The 23,431-nt window shown below is 34.0% G+C and overlaps 2 protein-coding genes across 12 annotated transcripts; one reads left to right on the top strand and one right to left on the bottom strand.

Moving 5' to 3' along the window:
* The first annotated feature begins 11,356 nt into the window (after nucleotides 1–11,356).
* LOC139897235 (uncharacterized) lies at nucleotides 11,357–23,069 on the top strand. 11 transcript variants are annotated; one of them, XM_071879903.1, is made up of 16 exons: nucleotides 11,357–11,554; nucleotides 11,668–11,712; nucleotides 11,784–11,901; nucleotides 12,087–12,121; nucleotides 12,276–12,457; nucleotides 12,688–12,753; nucleotides 12,863–12,977; nucleotides 13,059–13,224; nucleotides 18,390–18,942; nucleotides 19,042–19,143; nucleotides 19,513–19,677; nucleotides 19,773–19,923; nucleotides 20,478–20,575; nucleotides 21,238–21,288; nucleotides 21,398–21,606; nucleotides 22,791–23,069. In XM_071879903.1, exons 12-15 carry the CDS (start codon nucleotides 19,812–19,814, stop codon nucleotides 21,476–21,478), a joined length of 342 nt encoding a protein of 113 aa, XP_071736004.1. In that variant the 5' UTR covers nucleotides 11,357–11,554; nucleotides 11,668–11,712; nucleotides 11,784–11,901; nucleotides 12,087–12,121; nucleotides 12,276–12,457; nucleotides 12,688–12,753; nucleotides 12,863–12,977; nucleotides 13,059–13,224; nucleotides 18,390–18,942; nucleotides 19,042–19,143; nucleotides 19,513–19,677; nucleotides 19,773–19,811; the 3' UTR covers nucleotides 21,479–21,606; nucleotides 22,791–23,069. The 11 variants fall into 11 exon arrangements, with proteins under 11 accessions (XP_071736004.1, XP_071736006.1, XP_071736005.1 ...); XM_071879905.1 differs by lacking the exon at nucleotides 11,668–11,712 and having other exon boundaries at nucleotides 11,713–11,901; nucleotides 12,863–12,972; nucleotides 13,066–13,224; XM_071879904.1 differs by lacking the exon at nucleotides 11,668–11,712 and having other exon boundaries at nucleotides 11,713–11,901; nucleotides 12,863–12,972.
* LOC139900836 (uncharacterized) lies at nucleotides 14,218–18,475 on the bottom strand. Its single transcript, XM_071883589.1, has 4 exons — nucleotides 18,459–18,475; nucleotides 18,006–18,138; nucleotides 16,489–17,672; nucleotides 14,218–14,221 (listed from the first exon to the last, which is right to left on the bottom strand). Exons 1-4 carry the CDS (start codon nucleotides 18,473–18,475, stop codon nucleotides 14,218–14,220), a joined length of 1,338 nt encoding a protein of 445 aa, XP_071739690.1.
* Nucleotides 23,070–23,431: the final 362 nt, after the last annotated feature.

The following is a 23,431-nucleotide window of genomic DNA, read 5'->3' as shown; positions in this document are numbered from 1 at the left end:
TTTTTTGATATGTTGGAGTATTGGACTGGCCTATATGTGTGACCAAGCTACGCACGAGCATAAGTATGCGATTCTTTACTAGTAGTCTCTGATTGTTTACTCGAGAGACATAATCACTGAGCGGCTTAATAAACTACACAAATATTATATTGCTAAATGACAATTAATCCGTTATCAAAAAACTATAAATTCTAATGCTGATTTTCAAAACCTTTTATTGTTGAAAGAAACTAATTGTTGAGAACGAGAATAAAAAACCCGCACTTCGCTGTAATTACGATGTGTGGTAAATAACTATCGTAATCGCATAGAATTATCATTTGATGTGTAGTCAATAACCATCGTAATCACATACAATTGTTAGCAGCGAATCGCGCACCCCTCAATCTTGTTCCTTTCAACTGGTCAATGTTAGGAAGTAACATTATAGAAAATCTTATATTTAATGTTAGGACATAGATGGTAACATTATAGATTATAGATAATCTTATATTTAATGGTAGGACGATTCTATGTGCATGTACAATATGTAGTCAAAGTTTTACGTAGAGGTAGTATGAGTTGCTTATAATCTTTAAACCATTGATATTACACTTTTGCAAAGTTTTGATCTTCCAAAAAAATTAAGAAAATAAGTTTAACATTTATATTTATATTTATATTTATATTTATATATACACTAATAGACAAAATACTGTTTTACTATTCACCAATAGTAATCAGGAGTATTTTCGTCATTTCACCTTTTTTTTGTCCCCAACAATAAAATAAGCAACTTTTGTAAAAGAATCAACCCTTCAATGTTACCAAAAGATGTCGAAATTTTTTTTTTTTACAAAAAAATCAACTAACTTTATTTTTCTTCTCTCTTTTCTTCCTCAACGATAAAAGATGCAACTTTCATAAAATGAACAACCCTTCAACGCTACCAAAAGATGTTGTATTGTTTTACTATTCACCAATAGTAACCAGGGGTATTTTCGTCATTTCACCTTTTTTTTTGTCCCCAACAATAAAATAAACAACTTTCGTAAAAGAACCAACCCTTCAATGTTACCAAAAGATGTCGAAAAAAAATTCTTTTTTACAAAAAGATCAACTAACTTTTTTTTTCTTCTCTCTTTTATTCCTCAACGATAAAAGATGCAACTTTCATAAAATGAACAACCCTTCAACGCTACCAAAAGATGTCGAAAAACATTCTTTTTTACAAAATAGATCAACTAACTTTAAAAAAAAAACGAACGCTAAAAGAAGCAACTTTCACAAAAGGAACAACCCTTCAATGTTAGATGTCAAAAAAATTCCTTTTTACAAAATAGATCAAGACTTTTTTTTAACTCGCATTCAAAACGGAGCTCCCGGCGTGAAGCGAGGGCTCCACAAGACCACAACTAGTTAGAAGTATTTCTCTCCGTATAAAATATAAATGATATATTTTTACATGTAAGCTTTTTTAGATATTTTGCTTTGTTAATATCCCCTTTATTATAGTAATATATAAGTTAGATAGATTAGATGTTCAGTTTTGTTTAATTAAATACGTATACAAACGTACTTATGTATATTTATAATTTATATTTATATTTATATTATTATAAAACAAAACATAATACTTATCCCTTTATGATCCGTTACGAGATTTAAGTATACGCCGATTTCGTAAGGATATAAAAGTTTATGTTGGTGTTTTGATAATGGAGCGATAATTTACAAGGAAGGAAAAAAAATAAAAATATATATATAATATGGGGAAAATAAAAGTTTATTACCTTCTCTTTAATTACATAAATGAATGGAGTAATTAAAGACATAAAAACCCCTTATTTTTTTCTCTTTAGTTCATATATACAAGAAACGTATGAACTAGGCATGACCCACTTCGTTTTCTTTAAATTACTTATATAGTAACTACAAGTACATGAACCAATGTTTACATGTTCCCCACCATTGGTAAACCATGTGATCATATAGGTGAAAAACCTTCTCACGTTGCTGTCTTCTTTTGACAAATACGTGTAAATCACCATTGACTCCTGAATTCTCTCAGATACGGTTAGAGGTAGACTTAACCGGATCATTTCTCCCCTTCTCCCGCAAGGCTCAACTCCCGTTGAGTCTACAATTTCTTTTGACGATGAAATCTCTCAAACCACAACCATATGTTGTCTAATTTCATTCACAAAATTTAGGTTGTTTCTTCATTTGATGCTTTTTTTTTCCTACCTTCTTTTATCAACAAAAGAAGATCATTTTCTTTTTATTAAAGCATGCAAGCTTAAAAACATGAAATTCTCATTCACCAACATTAAGTGGAATGCATGTTTTTTTTTCATCTTCCTTTTATAAATAACAAGAAAGAATATTTGACAAACCTCTCATGTTCAACATTTTAAAAATGTAAACATGGCAAATAGTATTTTTTATTTTTTCCTTCTTTTTTTCCTTGGATTTGATCGTACCTTTTTTTTTTCTTTTCTTCTTGGCCATTCCTATGCAATCTCGCGGAAACTTTTTAATAGATCACATGTAGGAACGAATCGCTCTGATACCTTTGATTAGTTACGAGATTTAAGTACACGACGATCTCGTAAGGATATAAAAGTTTATTGGTGTTTTGATAATTGAGTGATAATTTACAAGGAAGGAAAATAGAAAATCTATATCTAATTAAAAAGTGACTCCCAATGCAATAAATGAGCCACATTAAACCTTATAATGTAATGGTTGAAAAGTTAAAAAAATTATTTTTAGTTATAGTTATCTAATTATTAAATAATCAAAAGGATTAGTAAGTTTAATAATTAATAAAAATGGGCCAAGTGACTCCTAATGCAATAAATGAGCCACATTAAACCTTATAATGTAAGTTTCAAAGTTAAAAAAATTATTTTTAGTTATAATTATCTAATTATTAAATAATTAAAAGGATTAGCAAGTTTATTATTAATAAAAATGGGCTCAAGTGGGCTTAAATGAGTTAATCCGTCTAATGATCCCTGTGTTTCTTTTTGAATGTAACCGCCTAACTCATCTTTCATACGCTTGATACGTGTCGGCTGAAATTCCTCAACTCAATCGATTTGACTTTATTTTCCCATTCTCATCTGATGCCTCACACCCCAACCCTAATTCCCAGTGTGTGATCGGCCAGGTAACCCTATCTTTCTCCTTCTCCCTCTGTTTGTGGAAGCAGATACCTGATGTTGTTGCAACTTTTCAATTGCCCCAATAAATGGATCTTTAAATGCTCTGTTAACAATGTAATTAATTGGTATTCATCAAATTGAATTACTTACTTTCAGTTTCAGATTCCTAGATGCAAAAAAAGGAAAAGAATTTCGTAACTTACCTTTGAATTCAATCACCCAATTAAAGAGATGTTTCGTATTCTGCATATGATGTGTTTGTTGATGCTTATAAATTCAACTGACATGTGTTATTATTATGCATATCAACCAATACATCAACTTATATTGCAATGGCTCAGAGCAAGGCACCCTACACATCTGCTGTTAACACAAGAACATACGTGTTCCTTAATGAGCTTGAATTAGGGAAGCAATCACAGGTGAAGGTGATGATCTGCAGAAGTTAGGATACGCATTCAGTGTATGGGAAGTATTTGAGTACTGAATTCATCTCCTCAGATGAGCAAGTATAAAATTACCAACTCACTTTTTAATAAACGATAGTAAAGATGATAAATATATTTGACATGTCAAGATGATTTATTGATCATAAAGGTAATTTATTAATATTTTTATATCAGAATAACACTTGCTTAAATAGGCACTTCATGATTTAAATTTATCTAGATATTGTTTGGATAGCTTTGTTAAAAAATATTTGTTGATTGTATTTATTGTTTTATTTCTGCTTATGTCTATAACCTTGGTCAACGACATGTTATTCAGGAGAATGTCATCCAATTGACTGACAAAAGTAATGTTGCGTATCATTTCATCCCAAGGCTGAAGGAGGGTTTTGTTTACTTGATCAACGACTTTGACGTCATATTGAACAGAGATGAGTATCGTATTCTGAAGGACAACAAGCTCATGATTGAGCTTCATGGGTCCACATCCTTGAGAAAATAGCCAAACGCTGACACAAAGGCGTTTATCTGTCATCCCTTTAGTTGCATCGAAATTGAAGACTTGGAACCCACTTTGGGAATATTCTTAGTTGGTAAGAATTTGTGCACTTTATTCCCTTATTTATTTGCATCCCATACTTGTTGTCACCTATATAACCCATGCCTCATTGTGTTGTTAGACGTTGTCGGCTATGCTGTGAATGTTGGGACACCACAGCCTCAGAAATCGGGTTCAAACATCCTTGAGTTTAACCTAGCAAATGAGAGGTGAACATTATACTTAATTGTATATGTCCAAGGAATGACGACACTGACCAGATTAACAAACATATGGGATACTACAGGGTGCAACAATGACATTTAAAAGCTCTGACGAGATTTGCAAGGGTTCAACTGACACCATCGAGCAACAACACTCATACCCTGTTGAATTCTTAAATAAATTAAATTTCCCCGGGGTTCCTCCTCACAACTGAAACTAAAAAATAGGGCAGCCAATTATGCTATTACGAAACTATGCCCGATCGTAGACATGTGTAATGGAACGTGCCTCATCATAATCGACTTCCAAAACTTTGTTCTTCAGGCTAGAATAATCACTGGATCTCATATAGGGAAAACGGTCATAATACCTCAAATTGTCCTCACTTCCACACAATCAAAGTGACCCTTTGTCATGCAACGAATACAATTCCCGGTCAGGCCATGTTACGCAATGATGATAAACAAAAGCCAAGGACAATCGTTAAAATTCATTGGCCTATACCTCCCTAAACCTGTATTCAGCCACGGTCAACTATACGTAGCACTTTCAAGAGTTACTGACTCCGGTGGTCTGAAAATAGTAATGGTTGATGACACCGATGAACATTTGAAGGGCCACACAAGAAATGGCGTGACAAGAAAACCTTCTTCAACTTGAACCACAATTTATAAAGGTACCACTAAGCCCTTACTATAACCCACATGTTACTTTAATTTTTCCCCTTTCTGTTAGTTTACCTTTTTCCCAGGTATGTTCCATCATTGCAGCTATGTAATATTTCATTCACTGCAATTACCTGCCCTGTACAGACAAAAAACTAAACACCATTGTTTCATGTAATTGTGATGCTACATGATAATAATATCAGATTATTCTTTACTTTTACTTTGTTTTTTGAAATAGTTTCGCAGTCAACCCTTGTGTGATGACCCGGAAATTTCAAAATTTTGAGACTCAACCTAACAGACTTTTCTTATCGTGTCAAAAATAATAAATCGTATCGAGAGTTTGGTTCAAAATTAGTCGAAATTTTCCGGGTCGTGACACTAGAGATTGCTCTTCCCTTGTGCATGTGCTAGACATTAATGTGTGCTTACACATTAATCAAGCAATGTGTTATATTGCAATTAAACTTGTTAAGAGTTTGAATTATAAGTTGTGCAAATATCTATATGTTTGATCCTAGAATAACTATCTCTTGCGGAGTATTACTTGCTACTTGCCAATATGCTTAATACTCATAAACTTGTCAACTTGATTAATATGTTTGCCATGTGCTCACTAGTTAGGATTCAAGTAACTTTCCTACTCCAATAGATTAAGTGTAAAATGGTTCACAATAAAAGTATAGTCAATTGTCTATTTGATCTAGTCTAAGTAACTAAGGGTGATTGTTTATGACTTAACTTTGATGTCTCTACATACTTCATGATTATCTTATAGAGACATTATTCAATTAATCTCTAACTAAACTTAAAAAGAACATGACTTGTGATTAATTGAAACTAGAAAGTTAATGACATAGTGACTAGTCTTTAGAATTGAACCAAGGGCATTAAAGTGGCTAATTAAGTCTTGACCAAACTGAGATTACCTAAAATGTCAATCAAGACACTTCTCCAAGAATGTTGGGTTTGCCACTTTTGGAATGATTAGTCACTTTCATGCATTAAGACCAAATCTCACACACTTAATGCATATAGTACTTGTATAGGATGTTTGGTTTCTTTTGCAGGTGCTAGAAGGAGTAAAGGTGTCAAAAAGTGGTGTTCAAATTTGAGTCAAACGGCTATACAACGGATACCAAATTTGGACTGGAGCACGCACGGTCGCACCACGGTCGACCGTGCAGGCAACCGTGTGTCAACGGTTACTTTTTGAATCCCACTATAAAAGGCAAACATTTAAGAGCATTTGAAGCTGATCCTCTTGCATATTTCAAAGGCTTATTTTCAGTGATCACAAATGCATCAATTACTACTCAAATGTGATCAAGCAAGAGAAGATTCTATGATCTTAGAGATATAGAATTGGGTTGTTGTAAATTTACTAATCAAAATCATTTATCTTGTGAGTTTACTTAATGTAATGTATGTCCTAGTATTGTCTTATGATCATCATTGCAAAGTGTATAAGTCTTGTAACTTCAATTAGTAGAAGCATGAGCTAGCTTAGTGATCTACTTTCTTAAAGGGACTTAGGAAGTTGATTAATCTTATTTGGAAATTAATACTTGTCCAATGTGAAGCCAAGTTGATATAGGTTAGAGTTGATCTTTCAAAGAGATAGAAAGATTAGGTTTGTTGTCTACCAAAGAAGTTGAAGACTTGTAACTCGGATATCCACCGGGTTTGGAGAAAAGTGCTTAGTGAAGCAACAAATCCCGATTAGTGTAATCGGGGAGTGAATTAAGGTGGATTAGTTAACATCCACCCGAACCACTATAAATCCTTGTGTCTATGTTCTTTGCATTACTTCATTTATCACTTTGAACATATACACTACACACATCAAGTTGGAGTTGAATTGGTTGATCAAAGTTAAATCAAATTTGGTGATCAATCGAAAAAGTGTTAAAAACGTATCAAGTAACTATTCTCCCCCTTTTAGTTACTTACAATATATATATATATATATATATATATATATATATATATATATATATATATATATATATATATATATATATATATATATATATATATATATATATATATATATATATATATATTACATATAAAATAAGTTCAAAACGATCAAACACGTTGTAAGACCTCCTTACATACAACATTCTTTGTAGTATCCGAGTTGTTGCCCTTCTCATCCAATATAATAGCTTTAAGGCCCTTTCTGCTTTTTATGCGAGAAACAACAACGTAAAGTTGCTCGTGTCAGAAAACTAGTTTTCGTAAAAATAGTCCAACATATTTATCGTCATTGCAAAGCATACTGTAACATAAAATTGGCATCACTAATACTTAACAGTAATCTTTTTGTTTGTTGGTGCAACAATCCTTATAGGTATATAAGTGATGTCACCAAATTTTGACCAATAATAATTCTAGTTTCAATAATAAGTTCCGCTAGTCATTGAACTTGTAACCTCCTACCACTACACATTTTATATCCTCTATTTGTAAGCCTATATGCTTGCTTCTCACTAGTCCAATTTTAACTATTCATCATTTTTGCCCCTTTGGTTTTTTTTTTAAATTGCTTTATAATAGGTTTTATATATTTTTTTATTTTTTTGTCTTGTGTGGACTGGTTTTTAAAATTTGTAAGCCTATATGCTTGCTTCTCACTAGTCCAATTTTAACTATTCATCATTTTTGTCCCTTTGGTTTTTTTTTTAAATTGCTTTATAATAGGTTTTATATATTTTTTTATTTTTTTGTCTTGTGTGGACTGGTTTTTAAAAAAAAAACTTTTTAAAAGAGCTATTTTACTCAAATGAACCTACAGAAAACTCGATCCAACAACTATACAGAAAACTCGACCCCCCATCCGACAGCGCCTGCATTTCTCCTCTTCTCCCGTGCCTTCTCCCATAACTTCTACCCCACCTCCTTTCTCCATTCGAGGGGACGTATAAAGTAAGTGGATGTTGAGGGGCCGGTTGTAGTGTGACACACCCGGACATGAGTTTTAGTATGTAAGGGTTAATTAATTAATTAATAATACATAACCTTTTATCATCTTTTTCTTTCGTATCCGATGTAGATAGATCCGATTAATCAAAAATAGGGCACCAAACAATGTGCTCGTAGATCACAACTGAAATCTAGCGGAGAAAATTTAGAATCGTAGTCAAATCAAAGATCATCATCATCTTTACACGCTCTACAAAATCCACAAAATAGAAGAAAATTAAAAATATTATTTTTCTTCATCTTTGCAATTCCCCTTCTCCATGATTCCACCAAACTCTCACATTTTTTGGTACTTTTTTCATCTTAATCCTTTTCAAATCAACAACATTTTTCATAGCTTCGTTATACAATAAAAAGTTTTATTTTTAGTTTTAATTTGCGTATATTTTGTGTTTTTGCAAGTATTGATTGCGATTCATACCCACATGGCAAATATTCCCATTTCAGGTTCTTTACTCTGTCTTTCTTAACTGTTTAAGGCAAACTAAATTACAACGATGCTGTAATCTTCTCTTCAGCTGGCTAATAAACATAAGCAAACTCTCAAATTGATATATGAAACAGTTCAAAATTTTGAGACTCAACCTAACAGACTTTTCTTATCGTGTCAAAAATAATAAATCGTATCGAGAGTTTGGTTCAAAATTAGTCGAAATTTTCCGGGTCGTGACACTAGAGATTGCTTTTCCCTTGTGCATGTGTTAGACATTAATGTGTGCTTACACATTAATCAAGCAATGTGTTATATTGCAATTAAACTTGTTAAGAGTTTGAATTATAAGTTGTGCAAGTATCTATATGTTTGATCCTAGAATAACTATCTCTTGCTATGTGAGTATTACTTGCTACTTGCCAATATGCTTAATACTCATAAACTTGTCAACTTGATTAATATGTTTGCCATGTGCTCACTAGTTAGGATTCAAGTAACTTTCCTACTCCAATAGATTAAGTGTAAAATGGTTCACAATAAAAGTATAGTCAATTGTCTATTTGATCTAGTCTAAGTAACTAAGGGTGATTGTTTATGACTTAACTTTGATGTCTCTACATACTTCATGATTATCTTATAGAGACATTATTCAATTAATCTCCAACTAAACTTAAAAAGAACATGACTTGTGATTAATTGAAACTAGAAAGTTAATGACATAGTGACTAGTCTTTAGAATTGAACCAAGGGCATTAAAGTGGCTAATTAAGTCTTGACCAAACTGAGATTACCTAAAATGTCAATCAAGACACTTCTCCAAGAATGTTGGGTTTGCCACTTTTGGAATGATTAGTCACTTTCATGCATTAAGACCAAATCTCACACACTTAATGCATATAGTACTTGTATAGGATGTTTGGTTTCTTTTGCAGGTGCTAGAAGGAGTAAAGGTGTCAAAAAGTGGTGTTCAAATTTGAGTCAAACGGCTATACAACGGATACCAAATTTGGACTGGAGCACGCACGGTCGCACCACGGTCGACCGTGCAGGCAACCGTGTGTCAACGGTTACTTTTTGAATCCCACTATAAAAGGCAAACATTTAAGAGCATTTGAAGCTGATCCTCTTGCATATTTCAAAGGCTTATTTTCAGTGATCACAAATGCATCAATTACTACTCAAATGTGATCAAGCAAAAGAAGATTCTATGATCTTAGAGATATAGAATTGGGTTGTTGTAAATTTACTAATCAAAATCATTTATCTTGTGAGTTTACTTAATGTAATGTATGTCCTAGTATTGTCTTATGATCATCATTGCAAAGTGTATAAGTCTTGTAACTTCAATTAGTAGAAGCATGAGCTAGCTTAGTGATCTACTTTCTTAAAGGGACTTAGGAAGTTGATTAATCTTATTTGGAAATTAATACTTGTCCAATGTGAAGCCAAGTTGATCTAGGTTAGAGTTGATCTTTCAAAGAGATAGAAAGATTAGGTTTGTTGTCTACCAAAGAAGTTGAAGACTTGTAACTCGGATATCCACCGGGTTTGGAGAAAAGTGCTTAGTGAAGCAACAAATCCCGATTAGTGTAATCGGGGAGTGGATTAAGGTGGATTAGTTAACATCAACCCGAACCACTATAAATCCTTGTGTCTATGTTCTTTGCATTACTTCATTTATCACTTTGAACATATACACTACACACATCAAGTTGGAGTTGAATTGGTTGATCAAAGTTAAATCAAATTTGGTGATCAATCGAAAAAGTGTTAAAAACGTATCAAGTAACTGTTCTTACCCTTTTAGTTACTTGCAATATATATATATATATTTATATATATATATATATATATATATATATATATATATATATATATATATATATATATATTACATTTTAAATAAGTTCAAAACGATCAAACACGCTGTAAGACCTCCTTACATACAACATTCTTTGTAGTATCCGAGTTGTTGCCCTTCTCATCCAATATAATAGCTTTAAGGCCCTTTCTGCTTTTTATGCTAGAAACAACAACGTAAAGTTGCTCGTGTCAGAAAACTAGTTTTTGTAAAAATAGTCCAACATATTTATCGTCATTGCAAAGCATACTGTAACATAAAATTGGCATCACTAATACTTAACAGTAATCTTTTTGTTTGTTGGTGCAACAATCCTTATAGGTATATAAGTGATGTCACCAAATTTTGACCAATAATAATTCTAGTTTCAATAATAAGTTCCGCTAGTCATTGAACTTGTAACCTCCTACCACTACACATTTTATATCCTCTATTTGTAAGCCTATATGCTTGCTTCTCACTAGTCCAATTTTAACTATTCATCATTTTTGTCCCTTTGGTTTTTTTTTAAATTGCTTTATAATAGGTTTTACATATTTTTTTATTTTTTTGTCTTGTGTGGACTGGTTTTTAAAATTTGTAAGCCTATATGCTTGCTTCTCACTAGTCCAATTTTAACTATTCATCATTTTTGTCCCTTTGGTTTTTTTTTAAATTGCTTTATAATAGGTTTTATATATTTTTTTATTTTTTTGTCTTGTGTGGACTGGTTTTTAAAAAAAAAACTTTTTAAAAGAGCTATTTTACTCGAATGAACCTACAGAAAACTCGGTCCAACAACTATACAGAAAACTCGGCCCCCATCCGACAGCGCCTGCATTTCTCCTCTTCTCCCGTGCCTTCTCCCATAACTTCTACCCCACCTCCTTTCTCCATTCGAGGGGGCGTATAAAGTAAGTGGATGTTGAGGGGCCGATTGTAGTGTGACACACCCGGACATGAGTTTTAGTATGTAAGGGTTAATTAATTAATTAATTAATAATACATAACCTTTTATCATCTTTTTCTTTCGTATCCGATGTAGATAGATCCGATTAGTCAAAAATAGGGCACCAAACAATGTGCTCGTAGATCACAACTGAAATCTAGCGGAGAAAATTTAGAATCGTAGTCAAATCAAAGATCATCATCATCTTTACACGCTCTACAAAATCCACAAAATAGAAGAAAATTAAAAATATTATTTTTCTTCATCTTTGCAATTCCCCTTCTCCATGATTCCACCAAACTCTCACATTTTTTGGTACTTTTTTCATCTTAATCCTTTTCAAATCAACAACATTTTTCATAGCTTCGTTATACAATAAAAAGTTTTATTTTTAGTTTTAATTTGCGTATATTTTGTGTTTTTGCAAGTATTGATTGCGATTCATACCCACATGGCAAATATTCCCATTTCAGGTTCTTTACTCTGTCTTTCTTAACTGTTTAAGGCAAACTAAATTACAACGATGCTGTAATCTTCTCTTCAGCTGGCTAATAAACATAAGCAAACTCTCAAATTGATGATGAAAAGCGATGTTCGAATTGATGATGAAAAACTAAGTCCATTATGTTCTCCCGCTGTCGCCAATCAAAAAAGCTTGCTGGGTTTGTTAAGATTTCAATTTCAATTTCTTTATCTTTCAATTTCAGTTTGCTTATGTTTGTATTTGAGTTTTTCTTATTTTTATAGTTGGAATTATAATGGCAGTTTTGTTGTTGTTGTTGTTGTTGTTGCCGCCGCCGCCGCCGCCGCCGCCGGCGGTGCTGGTGTTGTTGTTGTTGTGTTGAAGGTTGATGTGCATCGACTCGACCATCGATCTACCGAGTAAAGCTTTCATTTTATTAAATCTATGTTTCTTGTAATTTATTTTTTCTTTTTAAATCGATTTTTCTGTATTGTACTGATGTGTATTTGTAGTTCACTTGATTCTATTGTTCATGATTTTCTAATCGTTATTTTAATTTATAAATTGCTGCAGACATTTATAATTGGAAGCATTACTGAGAGAGAAGGAGATATCACAAATCATATATTAATGCTTTTGTTGATTTTTTAATAAATTATTATTTGGAGTTTGATTTAGTATATTGGTTTTGTTACAGGGCAAAACTTCCAGGAAAGGTGATATATTCAAGAAGAAATCAATAATACTGTTTACAGGTTTTGTAATGTTAATAGGTTGGATCTTAGATTTATCACTTTATGTTTTGTTATAATGTTAAAATTAAAATTAAATATTAAATGATCGGTTATTCAGAACATGGTACGTGCTTTATGTAATTTATGTAATTTTTGTTGGTAATACCTTAGTGTTGTTTTAGTTATTTACAGCAAATATTAGTTTATTTATGATGAACTTTATAATTCAGTTTTAGTGTTTTTAAATGTAGTTCAATAGACTTAGCAAAGCGTTGCTACTTATGTTGCTCATCATACTGCAATTGTCCACGAACATGGTATGTACTTTATGTTATTTCTTTTGCGAATCCCTTTTTTGCGTTCATGTTTTGGTTTTCGTGATTTGTTCTTGAGTCTATGATCTAATTGTTGTAATTTTGGGTGTAGATGTATTGAGATCCTAGCAGGCTATCACTGACCAAGTATTTATGTGTGCCTACTTCGATTGAACATGCAAGTTCTCCTGTTTCTTTTGGCGGCATTATGATACTTGAAAAGTATGGTATGTGTTTTATGATCTTTGTTGTTTTCTTTAAGTTGTGTAAATTAAGAATACTATTTACTCATATCTTTTTCGCCAAAGTATCCAGGTGTTTTTTCTATTTATTGTGACCTTGGTCATTGCACACGAGTTTGTATTCACCGTGATGCATTATTTTGGTACGACCATCTGGTCACTAACAAGTAATAACAGACCCATGATTTACAAGAATAAAACTGCTATCAACCTCAAATCAAGTAAATATAAGGTACGTGTCAATTCAACAATCTCTATCCCAAGTCAACGCTTATAACAACAACAACAACAACAACAACAATACCCAATCCCGCGCCTGCGAGGTATGGGGGAGGTAAGGTGTAGACAATCCTTCCTCTACCCTAAACTAGAAGAGAAGTCGTTTCTGTTACCACGAGTCGAGGGAATTCTCCACCCACGGTAAAGGAAATTCATCCCCCTCTCTACTCCAGGGTAGAGAGATTGCTTCCGTGAGGACCTCCGGCTAAAAAAGGACTTTTTTTTTTTTTAAATTTAAAACTAGAAAATAGAAATTAAAAAATAAATTAAAACATACAAAGATAAATAAAAAATAATAATAAAAATAATAGTAATAATAATAATAAAATATAGGGGGGACGCCATGAAAATGGTAGAATCAGATTTTCATGGGGTTTAAAGCATGCCTAAGAATCAATTTAGGCTCTGAGCGGCAGTCAAGACGCCACTAAAACGACGCTTGTCGTTGCCTCAATAAATAGAGCCAAAAGACCTTGTGGACAGCAACTCGAGGGCATGCCGGGTGGAAGTTGTTGCGCAAGCAAAGAGCCAACCACCCTTAGCAAACCAAAAACCACTCATGCACCTTTACGGTAGACACCACCGAAACCACCCAACTAAAAGGAACCAACCAAGCTCTAGAGCAAGGGAAGTCGTCCTCAGCCATAATGGTCCCAAGATGCACCGAGCGATGCGAATCACTTGATCATACATACATGCATACATACGTACATACATACACACATACCTAAACCTACATACACACCAGACATACCTACGTATATACATGAGACATACCTACGTACAAGCATGAAACATACCTACGTACATACATACATGCATAAAGCCACACATACAACCATACATACATAGCATAAACACCAAGTCCTACATAAACAAAAACATACATACATGAGTGAATATACCACACCTGCAGACAAGTAAAAAAACAAGCATACATACATACCTACCTACAAATATACATACATAAAAAACAAACTCACATACAAAAACGTGTGTAACTGCATCACACCTTCATTACAAAACCTACATGCATGCATACATACATACAAACATACAAGAACCTACGTGCATACGTACAAACAACCAAGCAAGCATGCATACATCCAAAACCAAAGATACCAAAAACATATTCATTTAATAATATTAGTAACAGTACATAAAACTAATAAAAACGATAGTAATAGTAATACAAATAATAGTAATAATAATAGTTCATATAAATATTAATAGTAATAAATATTTGTAATACAAATACTAATACACTAATAATTAATAATAGTGATACAAAAAATAATAATAATAACAATAACAATACTAATAATTGTAATAGTAAGAATAATAACAGTAATAGCAGTAATAACAGTAATAACAATAACAATAACAATAACAATAACAATAATAATAATAAAAGTAGCCCTACTCAACTATTCTTATTCTAGCCCTCCACGCATCCCTATCAGAAGTCATGTCCTCGGTCAACGAAAGCCCCCTCATGTCGAGTCTTAGTCTATCCATCCACCTACGAGTAGGTCTACCCCTTCTCCTTACACCATCTACCGTGAGTGCCTCAACTCTCCTAACCGGGGCAATACGTGGTCGTCTCATCACATGCCCAAACCAATGAAGTCGTTCTTCTCTTAGCTTGTCGATGATGCTACTGACTCCAAGTTTTTCCCTAAACACACCATTTGGGATCATATCTAGCATGGTTTTACCACACGTCCACCTAAGCATCCTCATTTCTGCCACCTCCATCCTTCTTTCTTGGGCCTTCGTCATTGGCCAACATTCTGATCCGTACAACATGGCAGGTCTGATTGCCACCTTGAGGAATTTTCCTTTCAATTTGAGTGGTATCTTCTTGTCGCACAAGACCCCTTTCGCTGCTCTCCACTTCAACCAACCTACCTTAATACGATGAGTCACGTCCTCATCTATCCTCCCTGATTTGTGGAGGACCGAGCCTAGATATCTAAACGACTCTTGTGGGTGCAAGATCTGGTCCCCAATGCTGATGTTCCCTCCAACATTAAGTTCATCATCAGTCCTACCGAATTCGCAACTAAGATATTCCGTCTTTTGTCTACTGATCCGTAGCCCATTTTGTTCTAAGGCTTCCCTCCATTGTTCCAGCCTTCTATTAAGCTCATCCTTTGTTTCCGATACAAGCACGATATCATCGGCAAAAATCAGACACCAAGGGATGTTCTCTTGTATTCCTCGATACAGCTCGTCGAGGATCAAAGCAAAAAGGAAAGGACTAAGGGCCGATCCCTGGTGCAACCCTACTTCTATCGGGAAATACTCTGTGTTTCCCACAGGCGTCCGAACGCAGGCCTTCGCCCCATCGTACATATCCATAATAGCTCTAATATATCTACTTGGGATACCCCTAACGTTAAGGGTCTTCCAAATCAACTTTCGCGGTACGCAATCATAGGCCTTTTCCAAGTCTAAGAAGACCATCTCTAGACCCTTTTGTTTCTCCCTATACTTCTCCATAACGCTTCTTAAAATATGAATTGCCTCCATCGAAGAGCGCCCTGGCATGAAACCAAATTGGTTTTCGGAAACCGTAGTTTCGCGTCGGAGTCTAGTCTCAATCACTCTCTCCCAAAGCTTCATAGTATGACTAAGTAATTTTATGCCTCTATAATTACCACAGATTTGGGCATCCCCTTTATTTTTGTAAATGGGGATAATCTCGCTGAGTCTCCATTCCGTAGGCATTTTATAACTTCTAAGCGTCTTATTGTAAAGACACGTCAACCACCTGACACCATCCTCGCCTAGGCACCGCCACGCCTCTATTGGGATCTGGTCTGGTCCAACAGCTTTGTTTCTACCCATCTTTCGTAGTGCCGATCTTACTTCTTCCTGACTGATTCTCCTACAGAAATTGTTGTTCTGGAAATGTCCTATTCCCAAGTCCTGCGGGTCCTCTTGGCGCCCGGGTCCTTCACCCACGAAAAGAGATTGGAAATACCCTTCCCATCTTTTCCTAATTTCGTCTTCCTTTACTATGGTTTGACCGGCTTCATCCTTGATGAACTTGATGTTATCTATATCCCTCCTCCTACGCTCCCTAGCTTTAGCAATCCTGTAAATATCATTTGCTCCTTCTTTGAAGTCTAGTTTCCTATACAAAACTTCATACGCTTTATCTTTTGCACGGGCAACGGCCTTCTTAGCTTCTCTTTTAGCTTCTTTATACCTTTCTTCTGCCCTAGTTCTGTCATCACGTGTCCCGTCCCGACATGTAACGAGCTCCCTAAACCTCAGTTGCTTAAGTGCGACTTTGGTTTGAACCTCATCACTAATCCACCATGATTCTCTACAAGACTTGTGTCCTCTCGATGTCCCTACTGCCACACCTAAGGTTTCCTTGGCGACATCTCTAATAGTTGATGCGAAACTATTCCACATATGATCTGCATCCCCATGAGTAACAGTATCCATTACTGCCTCTACTCTTTCCAAAACCGATGCTTTGAAAGTTTCGGCTTTCTCTTCATTCAGATTCTTCCAAAGGATCCTAGGTTGGGCGGGTCTCCCTCTCCTAGTAACTCGTCTCTGCGGAACCAAGTCCATGACCAAAAGTCTGTGTTGAGTGGAACAGGTCCAGGTAGTCAGGGCTTTACAGTCTCTGCAGGTCCTAAGGTCCCCTTTGCGAAGCAGCAAATAATCAATCTGGGTACTATGACCTCCACTGTGGAAGGTTGCTAGCTGAGCTTCCGTCTTCCTAAAGAAAGAGTTTGCAACAACCAAATCGTGGGCAACAGCGAATTCGAGAATGGAGCGTCCTTCTTCATTTCGAACTCCGTACCCAAAGCCCCCATGGACACCCGCATATCCGTCTGAAATCGTTCCTATATGTCCATTAAGGTCTCCCCCAATAAGTAATCGATGATCAGCGGGGCAACTCCTCACAACTTCATCTAACGATTCCCAAAAGCGACTTTTTTCTTCTTCGCCTAAACCAGCATGAGGTGCGTAAGCGCAAATAACCATGTAAGACTCCTCCTGGATAACTAACCTAACCGACATAATCCTATCGCTACACCTACCCACACCCACAATATTATCCTTATGACGGGGCCCTATAAAGATCCCTACCCCGTTTCTAGCTACTCTGGAACCCGAAAACCACAACTTGTAGTCACCAATGTCAACCGCCTCTTCACCCTTCCATCTGGTCTCTTGAACACACAATATGTCCACTTTACTCTTAAGTAACGTCTCTACAAGTTCACGGGATTTGCTCGTCAAACTTCCTACATTCCAACTACCTACTCTAATCCTAACACGAAAATCTCTAACCCTTCTAGACCTAGCCGCCCCTAAGCTCGAAGGACATGACCTCACGTGACCATCACTACGACTAGAGTCTATCTTACCCTATATAATAAACAAAAGGGAAAAGGCAGAAGTGGCAATATAATATAAAAATAAAAATATAATATAATAATAACAATAACAATAACAATAATAATAATAATAATAATAATAATAATAATAATAATAATAATAATAATAGAGTATTAATAATACTAATAATCACTAATATAATAGTATAATAATAATAATAGTCAAGGATATAATTAATAAACACAACTTTGAAAACCTCAAGGATATGAATACGCAAATACAGCGAAAAAGTAAAGCAGAAATATCACAGAGTATGGACTTAAGGAAAAGGGATCAGAGAGCCAAACACAGCCTTGTAAAGACAAGGAGTTTCCGGCAGGAGAGATTTCCGGCAGCAGTGATTTCCGGCAGCTCCAAGGCAGCAGACGGCGAAAATGGCGAGGTTTCTCGTTTACTACAAACCCTCGCTAGTAGATCCGTTATGTTACCTTCAGATCTGAGAATTTTGTGCCCTAATTGAAAAGGTATTGACAAGTAATTGATCGGATCCAAATTGATAAGTGGTGAAATTGTGGGTGCGTAGATCAGACGTTAACAAACTTGAGTAAATAAGTCATGAAACATTATTTTTTAAATGCATCTTCTTATGTAGCTTCCATCATACGGTGTCAATCTCCTATCGTGTAATTTTGACCACGTGCTTAAAAAATGATCAAAAACCCGTCTCACCAACATATGCCTATGCAGATACACAGGAACACCAACCGAAGCAGAAAAATGAGTAAATAAGAACTCTTAACAGCTATGTCCAGATACCTGCAACACCAAGCCATCCTTTTCTAGATATGCTTGATACGGCAGCTAGACAAAAAGAGGATCTTTTCTTTTTCTTTTTTCTTTTTTTTTTTATTAAAATTTAAGCTTTTTGTTTATGTTTATCTAGATTCAAGCTTTTCAACAAGATCTATGGAATGTTAGTTCGAAACTTAATTATTTGATTAGTTTTTCTTAAGTTGCGAATCGACGTTTCATACATATTATTTTAGTTTGTTTATAGTTTAAACATTTTTTAATGTGCACTTAATTTGTATTGGGGAGAAGCACTCATGCAAGAGAGAAACTGATTGAATTGTATAAGCGATACTAAGCAAGTGGTTCCTATAAGCATGAGTATGCCTTTCTTATTCAATTTTTGTCTTCGATGTTGTCTTCTACAGGTTTTTTCGATTTGGAAAGTCAAGGTTTTATCGGTTTGAAATGCTATTGTTCCTTTAGTTTGCGGTGATTGATGGTTTGAAAAGTTAGGGCTTCATTACTTTGTATTTAACATCTTTTTCCCGTTGTTGATTGTGATCACACTAATAGTGGCTAACATTGGGTTTTGTATTTACAATTTCAGTTTTTTAGTTTGTGAAAAGCAGGGCTTATACGTGTGTCCATTATTGTAAGAATACTACACTGGAAGCTTTCAGTTGAGTTTGTCCTGAACAAAACTAAGAGAGTAGGTTCATTTTACTATATTTTAATAAATTCTATGGATAAAGATCAGTACCCCTGCAAATACACCAATTTAAGTGATATTATGTAATATTAATCGTTCACATATTTTAATTATATTACAGTGCTACTAAACTTTGATAAAACCAAGATTTATAATTAAATGTGTATGCTACTTTTGAACTTCAAATCTCTGGTTTGATAAAAAAAAGTCAAGTTTGTTTCTGTACCCCTGCAAAGACACCAATTTTAAATGGAATAATGTTTCGGTTAAAGATTGGCCTTTTGAGTTTTTTATTTGACATTAGTTGTATTTGAGTGAAGAATGATATGAGATGATAAACAGTTTCTTTTACTATTGTTTTATGTGTAGGAATTAAAGCAACTAGCTGATGAGCTTCGATCTGATGTTATATTCAACGTTTCTAAAATTGGTGGTCATTTGGGTTCGAGTGTTGGTGACGTAGAGCTGACCGTGGCCCTTCATTACGTATTTAATACGCCACAAGATAAGATACTATGGGACGTTGGTCATCAGGTGAGATTATAGGACCATTAATCAATTATTACACATAAAAAATGATTATGGTTGAATATTTTTAAAATTAATTGACTGTTAATGTGTTTTTGTAGTCATACCCACATAAAATCTTGACTGGAAGAAGAGATCAAATGCATACAATTAGACAGACAAATGGGTTGGCAGGGTTCACTAAACGCTCTGAAAGCGAGCATGATTGTTTTGGTACAGGTCATAGCTCAACCACCATTTCAACAGGGTTAGGTAAACGCTATGTGCTTGCGGTTTAGAAAGGAAACGTGAAACTCAAACGTTATGTAAATTTGAACTTTCGGGTCTTTTGTGTTCTTATCTTACGATATACGAGTATATGATATCTATTACATGATATGAAAATGCCACATACATGACATCATTTTATAATTTTTACCTTAGGTTAAAAAATAATATGGGACACATGGCACCAAACTAAACTGCCTTGCTTACATCATCAATTAAAAAAAACTTTTTAACTATTTAATAATAATAAAAAAAAGGTATTTTAAAAAAAACCATGTAATAAAAAACAAAAGCTTTATTAAAAAAAAAAATTACTGCACACGCATACCCTATCCACAGGCTTTATTTCTTCGACCTGCACAATACCTCCCACGCGTGACTGACGAAAACCCTCTCCTGGCTCTTAAATTTTTCTCAGAGTTTTCAAATTCAAAAAAACCCTAAAGAACCTAATTGTTGAAATCTTTCAATTTCAATAAATCCTTTTAAATTTACAGTCATCCCTAAGCTTCTTCATCATCTAACTCTCATCCTTTTAGGTTTACTGCTCGACGTTGTACGAATCAGTGGTGGTGGCTGGAAAAATGAACCAGAGGAGGTGGCTGGAACGGAAAACGAATGCAACCGGTCAGAGGAGGTAGAAATTACTACTACTAATCTTGCAATCCTTTATTTCTTTCTATTCTCTTTTTGACTTTATGGTTGAAATTTTTGTGAACTATTGACTTAGAAAAAGGTGTATGTTTTGTTTTATGATCTCCATGTGTTTGATTAAATGCTTAAATGAAACTGAGGATAAAAACGGCTTCATATGATGATTTTATGTAAATCAATTGTACATTGTTAATGCGTGATTATAATTTGTTGAAGGTATAACCAAGTAAATCTATGGTTTTGCATATACCCATGAAGTTGGGGCTTTATTCAGCAGGCAAGCGTTTGATATCATTTTCAATTTGATGGAATTATTATACATGTTATTTGTTGGTTGACTTTTCAGTTTTATTGTACATCTCATAATAAGTAACTCCTTAGTACAATTTACATAGATTGTATGTTTATGCCGCAAGTCATGAGACTCAGTTACATAATTGTATGTTTACATAGATTTTATTTGGAAGGAAATTTTTTCCTAACCCACTGATATTTGGAGCTATGGTTCTCATCTTTTTGAGTGTGGCACTAGAAAATTTGATATACAACAATGGAAGGACATTTTAATCTTATGTTGCAAATAAAATGTGATTCTAATGCGTACAACAAAAGCACTGTAAAGTGGGTTCTTATGTTTGCGTGCAGGTCTTGAAATCTTTTGGACTAGATCCTACAAGATTTTTTAGAAATATTAAGGTATGTATTGATCCTAGACTCCAAACTACGTTTGTAAATTATTATTTTTAGTTAGACAATCTATAATCACGTTCTATTTCTAGATTTTATAAATTTAAATACATTGTAGGTGACAAGTCATGCAATGATTAATGACAGAAATAATGATATGCCTTCTATTTTGTTATTGTTAGTTGTTAATACTAACTGAAATTTGAACACATGTTTGGAGGGAGTTAAGGATGTGCTTACTTCCGTATACAAAAGCATCACCAAATAAGGTTATTGTTGTAGAGATGATGATGACGATGATCCAAAACTAATTATAGTAACTTTAAGGTACCTTTATTCATCTCTCTCTCTCTCTCTTTTTTTTTTTTTTTTTTTTTTTTTTTTTTTTTTTTTTTTACTTGCACCTTATTTATTAATTTATTTTTAACAAGTTCATATTTGTGATAATCTTGGATCAAAAAAATGGCTCGAAAGGTATTAACCGTTAAGCCTTTTCGTTTTAAAACCGGTTAGGGTTTGGGTCATTGAATTTACTTTCGATTTGGTACGCTTAATATGATAAAATTGAAATAGTGAGCCGTGATTATGTGAATATGATGATGATGATGATGATGATGATGATGATGATGATGATGATGATGATGATGATGAGGAGGAGGAGGAGGAGGAGGAGGAGGAGGATGATGAGGATTTGAGTTTATTACTGAATTGTGATGATGATAGTGTAAGATATAGTATTGAATTAGAAGTATTGAACACTCAAGTTAGTATAGATTGATGCACTCAATTAGTTGTGATTCACTATAGATAATTTGATGGGGTTTTTTTTGTTGACATGAGATTTGTTACTGTTAGAAGAAGGATGGATATAACTTTCTAAAATGGTAAACTTCCCTATATACCCATTTCACCACCTGTATTAGTTGGGTCACTGTGTTGGTATTGAAAAATAGCATATAGCATTTGATAATAATAATGACAGACTATGAGTTTTAGTGATGAGATTACTTCATATGATAAAGTATAATGGTCTCTATTATAAGCGACTATGTACCAAATGAAAGACACCTTTCTACATTATAGACATGAGTGATTATATGAATTGTGTTGATTTGGTAAATGGTGTGTGAAACGTATTGTATAGCAGAATCTAACCATCACTTTTTATGAATTTCATATGAATTTTGTTGATTTGGCATATGCTTCTATGAATGATGTTTATGGCCAAATGAATTCTATATACATGTAGTCATTTACTCTGTGATTTAGTCAATAGTTTTTTATGTCATTTGTTTTCTATGTTTAGTAGGTGCAATGTTATGTCTAAAGGTGGTTATAGGCCAAGCATCAACTGACACAGATACAATGTTATGTTTACTTCTTTTAGTGAATAATTTATAAAGGCTTAGTTTTTCTATAAATATAAGTGTGCAACACATGTTTTTAAATAGTAGACTGAATAGTTATAGAAATTTCAGATCATTACTAATTCATGAAGTTGGCGTTTGCAGGTATGTATGCCTTTTATTAAAGTTTTGATATATAAAGATTTAAATTTCCACCTTAACAAACTGTTTTTGTATGTAAGTGTATTCATTAAAATGTAACTTTAGTTCATATACGTTCCAAATGGGTGAACCTGAGAAGTAATAACCTTGCTACTACAAAGAAGATGTGATGATTTTGGGAAGTAATGAATTCTTAAGATGGTTTTCCTTTCGTTTGTTAACGTTTTGTATTTTAAGACTATTCTTTTGGATGGCAGTTTTTTATTTTGGTTGTTTTGAGTATTCGGTTAAACATTATTGTTTCTATTTCGTCGAACCTGATTAATTATGCTATTTTATCTACGTGTTTGATTATATAACATCCACATCATGGTTAAATAACATTCTTTACATATAACATATCATTCAATAATTTTCTCTTTAAAATTCCGTGATTTCACGGGTCTCTGCACTAGTGGTATATATTTTTCCAGGAAGTTGGAGTTTATCGGTTTTGTTGTAGTTTTTTTTGATATGTTGGAGTATTGGACTGGCCTATATGTGTGACCAAGCTACGCACGAGCATAAGTATGCGATTCTTTACTAGTAGTCTCTGATTGTTTACTCGAGAGACATAATCACTGAGCGGCTTAATAAACTACACA

This window comes from Rutidosis leptorrhynchoides, chromosome 3 (assembly GCF_046630445.1).
Source record: "Rutidosis leptorrhynchoides isolate AG116_Rl617_1_P2 chromosome 3, CSIRO_AGI_Rlap_v1, whole genome shotgun sequence".
Classification (NCBI taxonomy): domain Eukaryota; kingdom Viridiplantae; phylum Streptophyta; class Magnoliopsida; order Asterales; family Asteraceae; genus Rutidosis; species Rutidosis leptorrhynchoides.
Note: the sequence above shows the minus strand (reverse complement) of the source record. Positions and strands in the feature narration are given on the sequence as shown.

What these genes read in the sequence shown, in the direction of transcription:
- LOC139900836 (XM_071883589.1), bottom strand. An exon ending in TCTCCTGCCGGAAACTCCTT is followed by an intron (nt 17,673 to 18,005) that starts GTCTTTACAAGG and finishes TTTATTATATAG; the next exon opens with GGTAAGATAGACTCTAGTCG.
- LOC139897235 (XM_071879905.1), top strand. Translation starts at nt 19,812, where the DNA reads ATGCATACAATTAGACAGACAAATGGGTTGGCAGGGTTCACTAAACGC. An exon ending in CACCATTTCAACAGGGTTAG is followed by an intron (nt 19,924 to 20,477) that starts GTAAACGCTATG and finishes TCATCCTTTTAG; the next exon opens with GTTTACTGCTCGACGTTGTA. An exon ending in GATTTTTTAGAAATATTAAG is followed by an intron (nt 21,289 to 21,397) that starts GTATGTATTGAT and finishes AATACATTGTAG; the next exon opens with GTGACAAGTCATGCAATGAT.